This window comes from Manis javanica, chromosome 13, assembly GCF_040802235.1.
Source record: "Manis javanica isolate MJ-LG chromosome 13, MJ_LKY, whole genome shotgun sequence".
NCBI lineage: Eukaryota > Metazoa > Chordata > Mammalia > Pholidota > Manidae > Manis > Manis javanica.
Window position 1 is genome coordinate 72,512,014 of NC_133168.1, and position 15,619 is coordinate 72,527,632.

The 15,619-nt window shown below is 43.9% G+C and overlaps 1 protein-coding gene across 13 annotated transcripts in view; it reads left to right on the forward strand.

The window, feature by feature from the left end:
- The window catches only part of SYNJ2 (synaptojanin 2), a 97,484-nt gene that overhangs the window by 72,046 nt on the left and 9,819 nt on the right, over positions 1-15,619 (forward strand). For all 13 annotated transcript variants that reach the window (XM_073219834.1, XM_073219832.1, XM_073219831.1 and 10 more), the window contains 6 exons: positions 327-483; positions 1,452-1,569; positions 12,088-12,306; positions 12,415-12,493; positions 13,088-13,256; positions 13,693-13,866. In XM_073219834.1, coding sequence (XP_073075935.1) covers positions 327-483; positions 1,452-1,569; positions 12,088-12,306; positions 12,415-12,493; positions 13,088-13,256; positions 13,693-13,866 — 916 coding nt within the window. The remainder of the gene's footprint in view (positions 1-326; positions 484-1,451; positions 1,570-12,087; positions 12,307-12,414; positions 12,494-13,087; positions 13,257-13,692; positions 13,867-15,619) is intronic.

A 15,619-nucleotide genomic window follows, 5' to 3' on the forward strand; every position in this document is an offset into this window, starting at 1 on the left:
GCACAGATGGGCACGTATGATCCTCACCTCATGCCTTTCACTGTCTCCTGGGCACTGAGGAGCAGAAGGTGAGCGATCGAGTACTGGATGTGGGTAGGACACCCAATGGTGGTGTGTAATTCAGTGGAACAAATGGAAGGTCACCACTCTTTTACTAATGAAATGGCATGCTCATGTCCAGTTTTAGATATATTTGCAAATATAGTAGAGGTGGTTTCTTTTTAGGAATAGTGCACTCTGGAGTGTGCTTTTTATTTTTTGTTTTTGCACATAACCTGCAGAATCTAAAACTAAGGTGCTTTTGTGGTTTCTTTTTCTCCCGATAGATTTTTAAAGACTTTCACGAAGGCACCATTAATTTTGGACCCACCTACAAGTATGACGTTGGCTCTGCTGCCTACGATACTAGTGACAAGTGTCGCACCCCTGCCTGGACAGACAGGGTCCTATGGTGGAGGAAGAGGCATCCTTTTGACAGAACAGGTGTGTGAGACAAGGGTCCTCTCGGAGCTGGGGGCTGGGGGCGAGTGATGGGTACCACAGAGGGAAACCCATGTTTATTCAGCCCAGTGCTTCTTGCTGAATAAATAACAGTTTTCTCGGTAACCCCAAACCACACAAAAGTCTTCCCAGATGTTAGTCCCTAAGCTTGGAAGTTGTGCTTTGGGGGTGCTCCCCTCTGGCTGCCTCCTGGAGGCTGTGATCTGCACATGGTCCTACTCCTGGCCCTCCCGTCCCACACCCCCCTGTCCCCACACTGCCCCTTGCCCCCATCTGTCTTTTGCCCTGGTCAAAACAAAGAGACAAGCCCCGGCTCTTCCCTCAAGGCCTCTGCCCTTATGCCCATTTTGTTCAACCAAACTTACTGCTTAAAGCCCCAGTGCCAAACTGAATATGAGCAAGACACAGGAAAGATAAGTTTTGTTTTTCTTTACCAATTAGTTGTCAAGTATGTTTTGGATGCTTATTGGTGCCAGCTAGTAAGTGCGCTTAATTTAAAATTGGAGCACCAACACACGAACAACTAAGTTTTTCTGGTGAGATGACGTAGACTGAGATGTCAGGGCCAGGAAATAACAGCTTAATCAGTGTGTGGACCCCTGCATGGCCTGGGCACTGAGAGGCAGGGACACTATTTTCTTAGCCTCTGCATCGCCTACTGTACAAAGGACTGTTCTCCTGCGTCCCCGTGGGCCCTGGGGTGGGACCCCTCCCACAGCCATTTGTGTGTGCCCGCTGGGGAGGAGTAGGCAGCTCTGGTCTCACTGTTGTGGATAATCTACACAGAGGAGTTGTTTATGCCGGCCCAGAGCCACATAAGCGTGGCTTGGAGAACAAGGGGCTGGGTGGTCGGTGATGTAGATCCCTGTTGTGGAAGTTCTCTAATCGGCACTTGTGCATATTGATACAATTTGTGTTGTATGTGGGTGTCTTGATTGGAATCCGAGTAGCTGGAGAACTCAACCTTCTGGAGAGCAATCTAGATGCTGATGCCAGAGTCAAACATAGCTGGTCTCCTGGGACCCTCAAGTACTACGGCCGAGCAGAGCTACAAGCATCTGATCACAGGTACGGTCCTACTTCCAGAGCATGTTCTTCTCAGCGGAGAGAGGCAGTGTCTGGTGCTCCCCACAGAGAGTGGACATGCCGTCCCCGTCAGGATGTGTGTGTGCATGTGTGAAGTGCAGGAAAGAACAGACACTACTATATGACAAGTAGCTGTGCACCCACATGTCCACCAGGAATTAATCAGTGCTAACATTTTGTCATTGCTCCATATCATAAGTGATATCATTTATGAAAATTTCAAACACAACCTACAGTATTTTTATGTCTTTGAAATTCTCATAAATGATGTCATTGTACAACTTGTGTTTTTTGTTACTTAATATTTTTGAGATACAAGCACTTCAATATTATAGATCTGGCTCATTCATTTGTAACTGCTGTTCAGTATTCCACTAAATGTATCTATGGAATTTACCCATTCACCTACTGATGAGTTTTTTTCCTGATATTTCATTATTACAAACACCATAGGGTATTCAAGTGTTGGATTCAGGTTTTTAATGCTCTGAGCTGTGGGCTTGGCCTTGGGCATCGTTAAAGGTGGAACAGAAGCAACAGAAGTCGGTCAGCTCAGCGTGCACGAGGACTGGTCACAGGAGGAGGCTCGTCTCGTGGAACATCTTTAAGGAGACAGGATGGCATTAGAGGGTTTAGTAGGAAGAGTTTGTTCTTCCCACAGCTGCTACCAATACTAGCATGTCAGATTCAACTTTTACAAGGTTTATGGTGAGCGGTTGGTCAGCCAGTAGGTCTAAATCTTGATATACTTACAAATTCTTTAGAAACCTGTGGTTGTAAATACATACTAGGAAATTGGGAAACTTTCAGATACTTGATATTCAGGTTTGTCAGTTCAGTGAGTGGACTTAGAAGCATTCATTTAACCAATATTTATTGAGGAGGCTGATATCCTAGGCCCTGTTCCTGGCACTGAGGATAAGCAGTTAACAAAATAGACAAGACCATGCTCTCATGGAATTTTCTAGTGAAGGCAGACAGAAAACAAACAAGTGCTATACAGGGGGAAGGAGTAGTGGTAAGGGTCAGGCAAAGGGGTTGGTGCTATTTTCTAACCCAAGTTCAAGGAAGGCGTCTCTGATAAGATGACCTTGGAGCCCAGACCTGAAGGAAATGAGTGTGTCAGCCATGTGGATGTCAGGGGAGAGCATTCCAGGGCAGGGAGCGTGGCAGGAACATCTGGCAATCTGGAGAGCAAGAAGAGTGAGTGCCATGAGGAGGAGAGGGGAGATGGATAAGCAGAGCAGATCGGGGAAGCCTGTGGGCTGTAAAAAGCCCGGGGGGCTTTACTGGGAGCTGAGGAGTGGCGGAGCTAAGGAGTGGTGTCTCCTGACTAGGTGTTGACAGAACCACCAGAAGCGCCTCTGCCTCCCGTGGGGCCAGGGTGGAGAGAGGGAGTGGGCAGGAGCCAGTGCGGTAGGCAAGGAAGTGGTGCCGGCTTTGGGCCAGGCTGTGGGTCACTGTGGGGAGAAGTAGTCAGACTTCAAAACGAGTCCCCAAAATTGGCTGATGGAGTGAGTGTGGGGCGTGAGAGGGAGGGTTTGAGGATGACTTGGGGGTTTTCAGCCTGAGCAACTGGAAGGATGGAGTAGCACTTACTCAGCTGGGGAGATGGGGGGCCGGGGATACAGATCTGAACATAATGGTTCAAGATGCATCTTAGACATTTATTGATCTTTTTTGCTAATTATAAAAGCAGAAAATCTTGACTATTAACAGTTAGGGAAAATATATGTAGCAATATGCTTATAGATGTATTAACATATATAAGAAAATTAGGATTATATGATACGAATTGTTATCATTTGCTTTTTTAACTTGCTGCATTAATATTTTTTAAATTACACTTTTTAATTTGAGGTAATTGTAGATTCACATGCAGTTGCAAGGAATAACATGGAGCTCCCGTACACCCTTGATCCAGTCCCCCCAGTGGTGAGATCCTGTCAGTCCATAGCAGAATGTCCAGGAGATGACAACGTAGGGTCAGCACACGGCATATGTCCAGCACCCCGAGGGCGCCTGGTGTCGCATCCTTATGGCCATGCCCGTTGCCCTGCTCCCTAGCTGCCCCCACCCCACCAACCACTAGTCTCTTCTCCCTTTCGACATTTTACGTGAATGGAATCAGAATCGGAGAATTGGCTTTTCTCAGCCATTTGATTCCCTGGAGAAGTGCCCAGTCGCTCTCTGTGTCAGTCTGTGCAGCGCTGCTCTGCCCACACCTGCTTTCATCAGACATCTTCACTTCTCTCCAACACACAGGCTTCTCTGAAGAATCTCCCCAAAATTTTAAACACCCAGTGCAAAGCACTGGGCCAGATTCTTTGCATCTTTGTTGCTTCTAGATGCAATAAAAAAAAAATCTTCCAATAATAACATAAACTTGGGGGGAGAGGATAATACTGATATTATCACCCATCTCTCCTAATTTTTGAGTGTTCCCTAGTTTTGAAGGTTGCCATCAATATATACTATTGTGTCGTATGTTTTGTTTCCACTTGATACTGTAAATATCTTCAAGGTGACATAATCTTCATAATAAAGAGTTTCCTATATTTTTGTAAATAGAGTAAGCTCATCCCTATATCAAAATTACAATAATTTACATTTTTTCCTTCTAATCTATTATCCTGTTTGTCCAGTAGATTTCTACGTTATTCTTCAGGACTGCATAGCATAGTATCAAACGGCTGCATAACCTCTTTCCCTATTTTTATCCCTTTTTCACCCTCCCATCAACAGGCCAGAATGATCAACCTTGGGTATGAATCTGTGTCTTGATTTTCTGGTCATTTTCTTAGAACAGAGTCCTAGGGTCAAGATTAGGAGGTCAAAAGAGATGAACAGGGGTGGAGCCAGGATGGCGGCATGAGTAGAGCAGTGGAAATCTCCTCCCAAAACCACATAGATCTATGGAAATATAACAAAGAAAAATCTTCCTAAAATAGAGACCAGAGGACACAGGACAACATCCAGACCACATGCACACCTGCAAGAACCCAGCACCTCACGAAGGGGGAGAGGAAGGCCACAAACCAACAAGAAGGAAAGCTCTTCCAGCGGTCACTCATACCAGCTCTGCAAACTATCTCTATCACCATGAAAAGGCAAAACTACAGGCAGACAAAGATCACAGAGACAACACCTGAGAAGGAGACAGACCTAACCAGTCCTCCTGAAAAAGAATTCAAAATAAATATCATGAACATTCTGACAGAGATGCAGAGAAAAATGCAAGAGCAATGGGATGAGATGCAGAGAAAATGCAAGAGCAATGGGATGAAGTCCGGAGGGAGATCACAGATGTCAGGAAGGAGATCACAGAAGTGAAACAATCCCTGGAAGGATTTATAAGCAGAATGGATAAGATGCAAGAGGCCATTGAAGGAATAGAAGCCAGAGAACAGGAACGTATAGAAGCTGACATAGAGAGAGATAAAAGGATCTCCAGGAATGAAACAACACTAAGAGAACTATGTGACCAATCAAAAAGGAATAATATTCGTATTATAGGGGTACCAGAAGAAGAAGAGAGAGGAAAAGGGATAGAAAGTCTTTGAAGAAATAATTGTTGAAAACTTCCCCAAACTGGGGGAGGAAATAATCGATCAGACCATGGAAATACCAGAACCCCCAACAGAAAGGATCCAAGAAAGACAACACCAAGACACGTAGTAATTAAAATGGCAAGGATCAAGGACAAGGAAAGAGTTTTAAAGGCAGCTAGAGAGAAAAAGGTCACCTATAAAGGAAAACCCATCAGGCTAACATCAGACTTCTCAACAGAAACCGTACAGGCCAGAAGAGAATGGCATGATATATTTAATGCAATGAAACAGAAGGGCCTTGAACCAAGGATACTGTATCCAGCACGACTATCATTTAAATATGATGGCGGGATTAAACAGTTTCCAGACAAGCAAAAGCTGAGGGAATTTGCTTCCCACAAACCACCTCTACAGGGCATCCTACAGGGACTGCTCTAGATGGGAGCACCCCTAAAAAGAACACAGAACAAAACACACAACATATGAAGAATGGAGGAGGAGGAATAAGAAGGGAGAGAAGAAAAGAATTTCCAGACAGTGTATATAACAGCTCAATAAGCAAGCTAAGTTAGGCAGTAAGATACCAAAGAAGCTAACCTTGAACCTTTGGTAACCACGAATCTAAAGCCTGCAATGGCAATAAGTACATATCTCTCAATAGTCACCCTAAATGTAAATGGACTGAATGCACCAATCAAAAGACACAGAGTAATAGAATGGATAAAAAAGCAAGACCCATCTATATGCTGCTTACAAGAAACTCACCTTAAACCCAAAGATAAGCATAGACTAAAAGTCAAGGGATGGAAAAACATATTTCAGGCAAACAACAGCGAGAAGAAAGCAGGGGTTGCAGTACTAATATCAGACAAAATAGACTTCAAAACAAAGAAAGTAACGAGATAAAGAAGGACACTATATAATGATAAAGGGCTCAGTCCAACAAGAGGATATAACCATTCTAAATATATATGCACCCAACACAGGAGCACCAGCATTTGTGAAACAAATACAAACAGAACTAAAGAGGGAAATAGACTGCAATGCATTCATTGTAGGAGACTTCAACACACCACTCACTCCAAAGGATAGATCCACCGGGCAGAAAATAAGTAAGGACACACAGGCATTGAACAACACACTAGAACAGATGGACCTAACAGACATCTATAGAACTCTACATCCAAAAGCAACAGGATATACATTCTTCTCAAGTGCACATGGAACATTCTCCAGAATAGACCACATACTAGCTCACAAAAAGAGCCTCAGTAAATTCCAAAATATTGAAATTCTACCAACCAATTTGTCAGACCACAAAGGTATAAAAGTAGAAATAAATTCTACAAAGAAAACAAAAAGGCTCACAAACTCATGGAGGCTTAACAACATGCTTCTAAATAATCAATGGATCAATGAACAAATCAAAATAGAGATCAAGGAATATATAGAAACAAATGACAACAACAACACAAAGCCCCAACTTCTGTGGGACGCAGCGAAAGCAGTCTTAAGAGGAAAGTATATAGCGATCCAGGCACACTTGAAGAAGGAAGAACAATCCCAAATGAATAGTCTAACATCACAATTATCGAAACTGGAAAAAGAAGAACAAATGAGGCCTAAAGTCAGCAGAAGGAGGGACATGATAAAGATCAGAGAAGAAATAAACTAAATTGAGAAGAATAAAACAATAGCAAAAATCAACGAAACCAAGAGCTGGTTCTTTGAGAAAATAAACAAAATAGATAAGCCTCTAGCCAAACTTATTAAGAGAAAAAGAGAATCAACACAAATCAACAGAATCAGAAATGAGAATGGAAAAATCACAACAGACTCCACAGAAATACAAAGAATTATTAAAGACTACTATGAAAACCTATATGCCAACAAGCTGGAAAACCTAGAAGAAATGGCCAACTTCCTAGAAAAATACAACCTCCCAAGGCTGACCAAGGAAGAAACACAAAAGTTAAACAAACCAATTATGAACAAAGAAATTGAAACAGTAATCAAAAAACTACCCAAGAACAAAACGCCGGGGCCGGACGGATTTACCTCGGAATTTTATCAGACACACAGAGAAGACATAATACCCATTCTCCTTAAAGTTTTCCAAAAAATAGAAGAGGAGGGAATACTCCCAAACTCATTCTATGAAGCCAACATCACCCTAATACCAAAACCAGGCAAAGACCCCACCAAAAAAGAAAATTACAGACCAATATCCCTGATGAATGTAGATGCAAAAATACTTAATAAAATATTAGCAAACCGAATTCAAAAGTATATCAAAAGGATAATACACCATGACCAAGTGGGGTTCATCCCAGGGATGCAAGGATGGTACAGCATTCGAAAATCCATCAACATCATCCACCACATCAACAAAAAGAAAGACAAAAACCACATGATCATCTCCATAGATGCTGAAAAAGCATTTGACAAAATTCAACATCCATTCATGATAAAAACTCTCAGCAAAATGGGAATAGAGGGCAAGTACCTCAACATAATAAAGGCCATATATGATAAACCCACAGCCAGCATTATACTGAACAGCGAGAAGCTGAAAGCATTTCCTCTGAGATCGGGAACCAGACAGGGATGCCCACTCTCCCCACTGTTATTTAACATAGTACTGGAGGTCCTAGCCACGGCAGTCAGACAAAACAAAGAAATACAAGGAATCCAGATTGGTAAAGAAGAAGTTAAACTGTCACTATTTGCAGATGATATGATACTGTACATAAAAAACCCTAAAGACTCCACTCCAAAACTACTAGAACTGATATCGGAATACAGCAAAGTTGCAGGATACAAAATTAACACACAGAAATCTGTAGCTTTCCTATACACTAACAATGAGCCAATAGAAAGAGAAATCAGGAAAACAATTCCATTCACCATTGCATCAAAAAGAATAAAATACCTAGGAATAAACCTAACCAAAGAAGTGAAAGACTTATACTCTGAAAACTACAAGTCACTCTTAAGAGAAATTAAAGGGGACACTAACAGATGGAAACTCATCCCATGCTCATGGCTAGGAAGAATTAATATCGTCAAAATGGCCATCCTGCCCAAAGCAATATAGAGATTTGATGCGATCCCTATCAAATTACCAACAACAATCTTCAATGAACTGGAACAAATAGTTCAAAAATTCATATGGAAACACCAAAGACCCCGAATAGCCAAAGCAATCCTGAAAAAGAAGAATAAAGTAGGGGAGATCTCACTCCCCAACTTCAAGCTCTACTACAAAACCATAGTAATCAAGACAATTTGGTACTGGCACAAGAACAGAGCCACAGACCAGTGGAACAGATTAGAGACTCCAGACATTAACCCAAACATATATGGTCAATTAATATTTGATAAAGGAGCCATGGACATACAATGCAAAATGACAGTCTCTTCAACAGATGGTGCTGGCAAAACTGGACAGTTACATGTAGGAGAATGAAACTGGACCATTGTCTAACCCCATATACAAAGGTAAACTCAAAATGGATCAAAGACCTGAATGTAAGTCATGAAACCATTAAACTCTTGGAAAAAAAAATAGGCAAAAACCTCTTAGACATAAACATGAGTGACCTCTTCTTGAACATATCTCCCCGGGCAAGGAAAGCAACAGCAAAAATGAGCAAGTGGGACTATATTAAGCTGAAAAGCTTTGTACAGTGAAAGACACCATCAATAGAACAAAAAGAAACCCTATAGTATGGGAGAATGTATTTGAAAATGACAGATCCAATAAAGGCTTGACGTCCAGAATATATAAAGAGCTCACATGCCTCAACAAACAAAAAACAAATAACCCAATTAAAAAATGGGCAGAGGAACTGAACAGACAGTTCTCTAAAAAAGAAATACAGATGGCCAACAGACACATGAAAAGATGCTCCACATCGCTAATTATCAGAGAAATGCAAATTAAAACTACAATGAGGTATCACCTCACACCAGTAAGGATAGCTGCCATCCAAAATACAAACAACAACAAATGTTGGCAAGGCTGTGGAGAAAGGGGAACCCTCCTACACTGCTGGTGGGAATGTAAGTTAGTTCAACCATTGTGGAAAGCAGTATGGAGGTTCATCAAAATGCTCAAAACACACCTACCATTTGACCCAGGAATTGCACTCCTAGGAATTTACCCTAAGAACGCAGCAATCAAGTTTGAGAAAGACAGATGCACCCCTATGTTTATCGCAGCACTATTTACAATAGCCAAGAATTGGAAGCAACCTAAATGTCCATCGGTAGATGAATGGATAAAGAAGATGTGGTACATATACACAATGGAATACTACTCAGCCATAAGAAGCAGAAAAATCCTACCATTTGCAGCAACATGAATGGAGCTGGAGAGTATTATGCTCAGTGAAATAAGCCAGGTGGTGAAAGAGAAATACCAAATGATTTCACTCATCTGAGGAGTATAAGAACAAAGGAAAAACTGAAGGAACAAAACAGCAGCGGAATTACAGAACCCAAAAATGGACTAACAGGTACCAAAGGGAAAGGAACTGGGGAGGATGGGTGGGCAGGGAGGGATAAGGGGGGGAGAAGAAGAAGGGGGGTATTAAGATTAGCATGCATGGGGGGGGAGAAAGGGGAGGGAGGACTATACAACACAGAGAGGACAAGTAGTGATTCTACAATATTTTGCTATGCTGATGGACAGTAACCGTAATGTGGTTTTTAGGGGGGACCTGATATAGGGGAGAGCATAGTAAACATAGTATTCTTCATGTAAGTGTAGATTAAAGATTAAAAAAAAGAAAGAAAGAAAGAAAGAAAGAAAAGGGGCATTACTCCTTGATAGGATAAAACTATTGGTAAATCAAAGATTAACACCTGCTTTAAATATCCTTAATGTTGATCACTTAAAGGGTGTCAGATGATCAGCTATGGAGGTACTCTTTTCTGATAATATGCCTTTCTCTTAATAAAAAAAAAAAAAAAATTCCTGTGTGCTGACCTCCAATGAGTTCTACACAGTGGTATAGAGGGCATGTCAAAGTGTGGGCAAAGGGTCTGTTTGTTTCTATGCATCAGCACTCTCTGGAGGACTCGTGCTGGGGGATGATCATCAAAAAGCCTCCTCAGAGATCCAGGCGATGCTGCGGTTGTGGCTGCGTCCACCCCACCGTTTCCTGGACTTGCCATTGAAATGAGGAGGGAAATGTCTAGGCTGGCATGTGCATACAGTGAGACAACAAATTTGACCGGATCTGTACTATTGGAACTCAACCAGGAGTTGGGAGGGGTGCAAGGTGTAGCACTCCAAAATCTTACGACTATAGACTATCTACGGTTAAAAGAACATATGGGATGTGAACAGATCCCAGAAATCGGTTGCTTTAATTTGTCTGATTTCTCTCAGACTGTTCAAGTACAGTTGGACAATATCCATCATATCATAGACAAATTTTCACAAATGCCTAGGGTGCCTAAATGGTTTTCTTGGCTTCACTGGAGATGGCTGGTAATTATAGATTTGCTTTATGTCACCATATTCCTATTATGTTAATATGTGTGTGCAAGTTAGTTAGTAGTTTAAAACCTATACATGCTTAAGGTACTCTACAAGAAGATATGTCAAAGAAATAATCAATCCTCCCATGTTTTCTTCCATATGCTACCTCTATAGCTTTTCTTCTTCCTTCCTAATTACAGCCCTTAAATAGAATTCGTGCCTCATATCGAATTTACCGAGTATCATAATTCCTCCAGGTGGTAAAGATACCTTGAGACAAGGGCTGGGCATAGAAGCCACAGGGCATAAATCTGCAAAGAAGTAAAAAGCTAACCTTTTCAAACAATATGGCTTCTCTCTCACTTACCAACTTTACATTTCCCTGTATGGCCCTGGAAGATGGCTGGTTAGCCAGAGACGGGTAAGATTCCTCAAGGGAGGAACAACCTAAGACAGGCACAGTCGCAGGGGGGCCATCAGGTGAGAAATCGGGGAACAACAGTGGTGAAGCTTAGAACCTCACCCCCCCCCCCGTTTTGAGAGAAAGCTTCTGCATCCGTGGATGTTTTATTGCCCTTGTCTAGCTCGGATTAGCACATAATCTACAGGCACACACCTGATCATCTACATTTGCTCTCTTACAACACTAAACTATGTTTTCTAACTTTATCTTGCATCTACCTACCACTTCAGCATTTTATTAAAAATAAAAATAACAATAATAATGAAGGGAGAAATGTGGGATCCACATATAAATCAAGTATAAAAATCAAACGAATAGTCATATTTGACCTGATTTTTAATAGTTCATAATGCGTGATCAAAACCGAAAAAGTCTGTGATGAATGCCCTTGTACTGTTCACCATGTAAGAATTTATTCATTATGTAAGAATTCATTCACCATGTAAGAACTTGTTCGTTATGCCTCAGAAGATTGGAGACTGACGAGAATTAGGCTTGAGATGGATTAATGATTGTGCATTGAGCATTGACCCCCCTATACAGAATTTTATTGTTGTTAACAACCATTTGATCAATAAATATGAGAGATGCCCTCTCAAACAAAAAAAAAAAAAGAGAGATGAACATTTTTGAGATTCTTAACATAAATTGCCAAATAGCCCTCTGAAAAGCTTGAACCCCTAGCAAAGGGGGATTCCCACTTTTCTCCATCTTGGGCAGTACGGGAGATTACCATGCAAAGAATCTTTGCTAATGGCTGGTATTGTTTTCTCTCAAATCATCCTTCTATAAAAATGCCAAGCTAACGCTAAAGCTGGGGAACGATAAAGACAGAAACTCTAGGACGGGCCAGAAGCCTGCAGGTGCTGTGCTGAGGCCACACTAACAAGCGGTTGATGTTTACTGTTTACAGCAGAGCTTGGGACTGAGGCTGGGGTTGGGTAGCTGGCTTGTCCCCGTTAACTGTCCCCATCTTCCCTTTGTATCTGACACAGACCCGTGCTGGCGATTGTGGAGGTGGAAGTACAAGAAGTTGATGTGTGTGCTCGAGACAAAGTGTTCGAGGAAGTGTCCTCTTTCCAGGGCCCCCTGGATGCCACTGTCATAGTCAACCTGCAGTCACCAAACCTAGAAGACAAAAACGAATTTCCTGAGGATGTGCGCACTGAACTCATGCAGACCTTGGAGAATTATGGGACAATTGTTCTTGTCAGGTGACTGCTGCCCAGCTGGTGTGGTCCCCCCCTGTGCATGTCAGCAAGAGCCCAGAAGAGCTGTGGGGCTACCATTGTGGTTGACTTAGCATCTCTCATTTATTCCAGGATCAACCGAGGGCAGATGCTGGTGACTTTTGCAGACAGCCACTCGGCTCTCAGTGTCCTGGATGTGGACGGTATGAAGGTGAGTTATGCGTGGTCACCTGTGGAGTGGGTGCTGCCTAACCCCCCTGACATTCCTGGCTTTTGCGTGGCTGTGCATCCCTCTCCTCATCCATGTCTTAGGTGTAGGTGCCACGAGAGGGCAGGAGCTAGGACCCTTCATTCCAGTATCTAATTCTGGTGTCTTCATTGAAGTATCTGGTGTCCTGCCCTAGCTACTTGCAGAATTTGGGAGAAAGAGCAAATTGCACAGAACAGTTCCCACTGACTGACTGGGTCTGTCTGTGCTCACGCCTCCATGTGGAAGTGTGTTGCTGTCATTCCCTTTACAGTATGTAATTTGGAATATGCAATTTATAGGAAATCTCTATTTTTATAATATCCTGGTTTCAAATTTACATGGAATGAGAACATGGAGATGATCGTTCAACTTTTACTTAGACCAAACGTGAGCTATGCTAAGCCTGCATGCGGTGTAGACCCTCAATTTTTCCTGTCAGAATGTAAAGATTGGCTTTCCTCCCCCTGCGTGAATTTGAGTGAGGTGCACTTCGGGATCAGAGGTGGTTGTTCCGGCTTCTGCATTCATTCCTGGGTGGCCGCCCTCTGCTCACAGGTGAAGGGCAGAGCAGTGAAGATCAGGCCGAAGACCAAGGACTGGCTGAAAGGTCTGCAAGAGGAGATCATTCGGAAGCGGGACAGCATGATCTCCATGTCCCCCACTGCCAATTCCTTTTTGCTGGAGGAAAACTTTGACTTCACAAGTTTAGACTATGAGTCAGAAGGTGAGTAACCCTGTGAAGACCTCGTGGTCCGTTTGGCGAGGTGGGTAGGCACGTTCTTCCTGCAACGGGCCTGAGATTATCAAGATCCCTTGTACAACCCGACCCCAAAAAAGGTTACAGCAGGTGCTCGAAGGGCAAGCATTACCTTCCAGGCCGTCAGTCGGGTGGTTTCCACGCGTAGGGATAGTGCATGAAACAGCAACGAAGGCCCGGAGGCGTCCTAAGTGACAGTGGCTTTGAGGATGTTGGGCAGCCTGTCTCAGGCATGAATGGAACTGGGGCCCCATACCTGCTGATGTGTGGATGCCCTGGGCTGCTGGCGGCTGTGCTGCAGATGTTCTGACATGAGCCACAGGGCTTGGTGTTGAAATAGGCTCACCAAGGAAAGGCTCTGGCCTTTCCACACTAATCGTGTGCTGTGATGTCCATCTTCAAGGGGATATTCTCGAGGATGATGAAGATGATTTGGGGGATGAGCTAAGTCAGCCTGCAGTCTTGGACAGTGAACTAGGGGGAGAGGGCCTTCCTGACGCACCCAGCCCCTCCACAGCGGCCCCTCCCAGCAAGTCACCTGCACTCACCAAGAAGAAGCAACGTCCAACCTACAAAGGTAGCTTGGCCCTTCCTTTCCTGAACAGCCTCTGGCACTGAGCGCACTGTCTCAGCAGGGGGACATCACATAATGCAGGTGCGCAGGCCCCACGGAAGGGCTAGAAAACGGGTCGTAGCAAGTGGTGGAGGCTGGGCCCTGGGCGGGAATGCAGTACCACTACATGACTTTCTCTAGTGATTTTTTTATTTATTTACAGCTGGTCCGGTCCACACTGACTCATGATAGCTCCTGTTCCCTCTCTCTACATGTAAATGGCCACAGCTCTGAACCGGATTTACATTTGTGATTTTTTTTTTTTCCCTCTTCAAACCTTTTCTGATTCAGTCCCGTAAGAGACATTCAGTGCCTGAGTCCTGAGTTGCAAGGGTGTCGTTACTTCCATACAGCATCATATTATTGCAGAGTAACAGTCTACATTCGCATCATCGTATCATTTTAGGTAAAGAGAGACTGAAGGTCATACAGATGGAAATGCAAGTCCCTGGGTTATTTTGCATAATGACCCTTTTGAATAAATTTAAAAGCACCCTGAGATTACATGAGCTGGAAGGCAGGGTAGCTCGTGTTTCAGCGTCAGACTCCTATGGCACAATTTTATCCACAGCCATAAGTGCCTTCCAGCTCTTGGTCACTGTGTCTCCCCTGTTGGGGGAGAGCTAAAACCAGCAGGTCCAGGAGCCTAGCCCTGTGTCTGGAGCCTTTGAACTGAGGCTGAGAACAGGAACAGGGTGGAAGTGAGCTAAGATGCTTCCCAGGAAGGTGATTTGCAGGAAGAGGTGCAAAGACCGCACGCCCTGCCCAAGACTTTTGTATTGCGGTCCAGAAGCTGGTCAGTAGCCTGGCTGCACTGAAGCCTCAGGAGCTTTTAAACATACAGGTTGCTGAGCTTGATCCTAGCGATGTGGATTTGGCAGGGGTGGGCTGTGGCCCTGAAAGTCCAGCCTTTCATGAAGCTCCCCCAGGGGACTGGGCAGGGCCAACTTTGGAACCTGCTGCCCGATGCAGGAGCAGCAGCCTTCTCCAGCATGTCACAGTGGTTCTGTGCATTCACATCTAGAGTGCCCTGCACTGGGGCAGAAGTAGCTGAAGACAGTGGCTCCCTCTTTTTCAGGGGTGGCCATCACTCAGGCAGCCTCTCAAGGGGAGGGTAGGTGTGAGCACAAAGGCCTCGTTGAATGAAGAATTAATAGAGCAACATGGGCAGGGTGGGTGGCCTCGTCCCCTAGCAGGCATCGAGAGGCCATCTCCTTGAGGCTTTGGGGTGCACAGGCATCCCTGTTAGGAGAAATCCTGCTCATCCCCAGCTCCAGCTTCTAAGACACATGGAGTTGAGCTGTTGGGGTGCAGAATGGGATATCTCATCCAAAAATGAATTGGGCTGCACTGTGGTGTGGAATTGTCCTGAATTTATGTACAAATAATAACAAATGTACATGTAATAAAACAGAAGTGGTCACTGCCTCATGCCAAGCTTCGCCTTAGGTTTGCAGGACAGCTCATGAAGTATTTGCCCATGGGCTGCAGTATCTGGGACGTGATGCGTGAGCAGGGACACTCCACACTTGGAGCTTGCCCTGGGACGGCAGGCTGCCTGCTGGCAGAAGGGAGATGTTCTCAGCTTCCCAGCAGTTGTATTTTAGAGTTAAGGAATTAAAAGGGAGGGCCTCTGATTATCAGCTTCCTTCTCTACTCTGTGTGGAAGTCTCTGATTTTTTTTTTAGTAGGAAACACGCCTACACTGTGAAATATT